This window comes from Gavialis gangeticus, unplaced genomic scaffold (assembly GCF_001723915.1).
Source record: "Gavialis gangeticus isolate Ggan-Ray unplaced genomic scaffold, GavGan_comp1, whole genome shotgun sequence".
Taxonomy (NCBI): domain Eukaryota; kingdom Metazoa; phylum Chordata; order Crocodylia; family Gavialidae; genus Gavialis; species Gavialis gangeticus.
This window is the reverse complement of record NW_017729022.1, coordinates 71,669,438-71,670,055: the sequence shown is the minus strand read 5'-3', so window position 1 is coordinate 71,670,055 and position 618 is coordinate 71,669,438. Positions and strand designations below refer to the sequence as shown.

The following is a 618-nucleotide window of genomic DNA, read 5'->3' as shown; positions in this document are numbered from 1 at the left end:
GGGTTTAAAGCACCATAAGCTTTTGATAAATTATTCAAATTATCCAGCCTCTAGAATCTTATATTACAATGATAAAGTACTGTATGCTCTTACCTGTGAAAACTGAGCAAAGCTTGGATCAGCAAAGAGAGGCACATGTCCTAGGAGTTCATGGCAAATGTCACTAAAGAAAAATCACCAAATGAATTACATTTATGTAAGAAAGATATGTAGACAGTGGAGGTGCATCTAGAATGAAAGGAAACAGGTCAACAGAGCAGAAGACAGCTTGCAGATATAGAGATACCATATTTACTTGAATCTAAGTTGACCCTGAATTTAAGATGATCTCACCAATAATTAGATTCTATATATGAAAAACTTATAAATCTGTTTTAATTTTCCAGGTATAGAATCTAATTATTCGAGGACTGTCATAAATTCACCCCTTCCCTACAACCCTACTGCTACAGCAGGAAAAGAAGTGACTGGGGGGGGGGTCAGGTGGCTAGGAGGGGGTCAGGTGGCCCCCTTCCCCTCTGCCCCCCCATTTCTTCTCCTTGAAGCCTTCTTTCCCTCACCCCCAATACTAGCACCCCCTCACACCCAGCTCCCCACGACCTCTGACCCCCATTCCCC

The 618-nt window shown here is 42.2% G+C and overlaps 1 protein-coding gene across 1 annotated transcript in view; it reads right to left on the bottom strand.

Moving 5' to 3' along the window:
- PAH (phenylalanine hydroxylase) overlaps nt 1–618 on the bottom strand; it is a 92,219-nt gene that overhangs the window by 15,912 nt on the left and 75,689 nt on the right. The window contains exon 8 of the mRNA XM_019515360.1: nt 94–163. Coding sequence (XP_019370905.1) covers nt 94–163 — 70 coding nt within the window. The remainder of the gene's footprint in view (nt 1–93; nt 164–618) is intronic.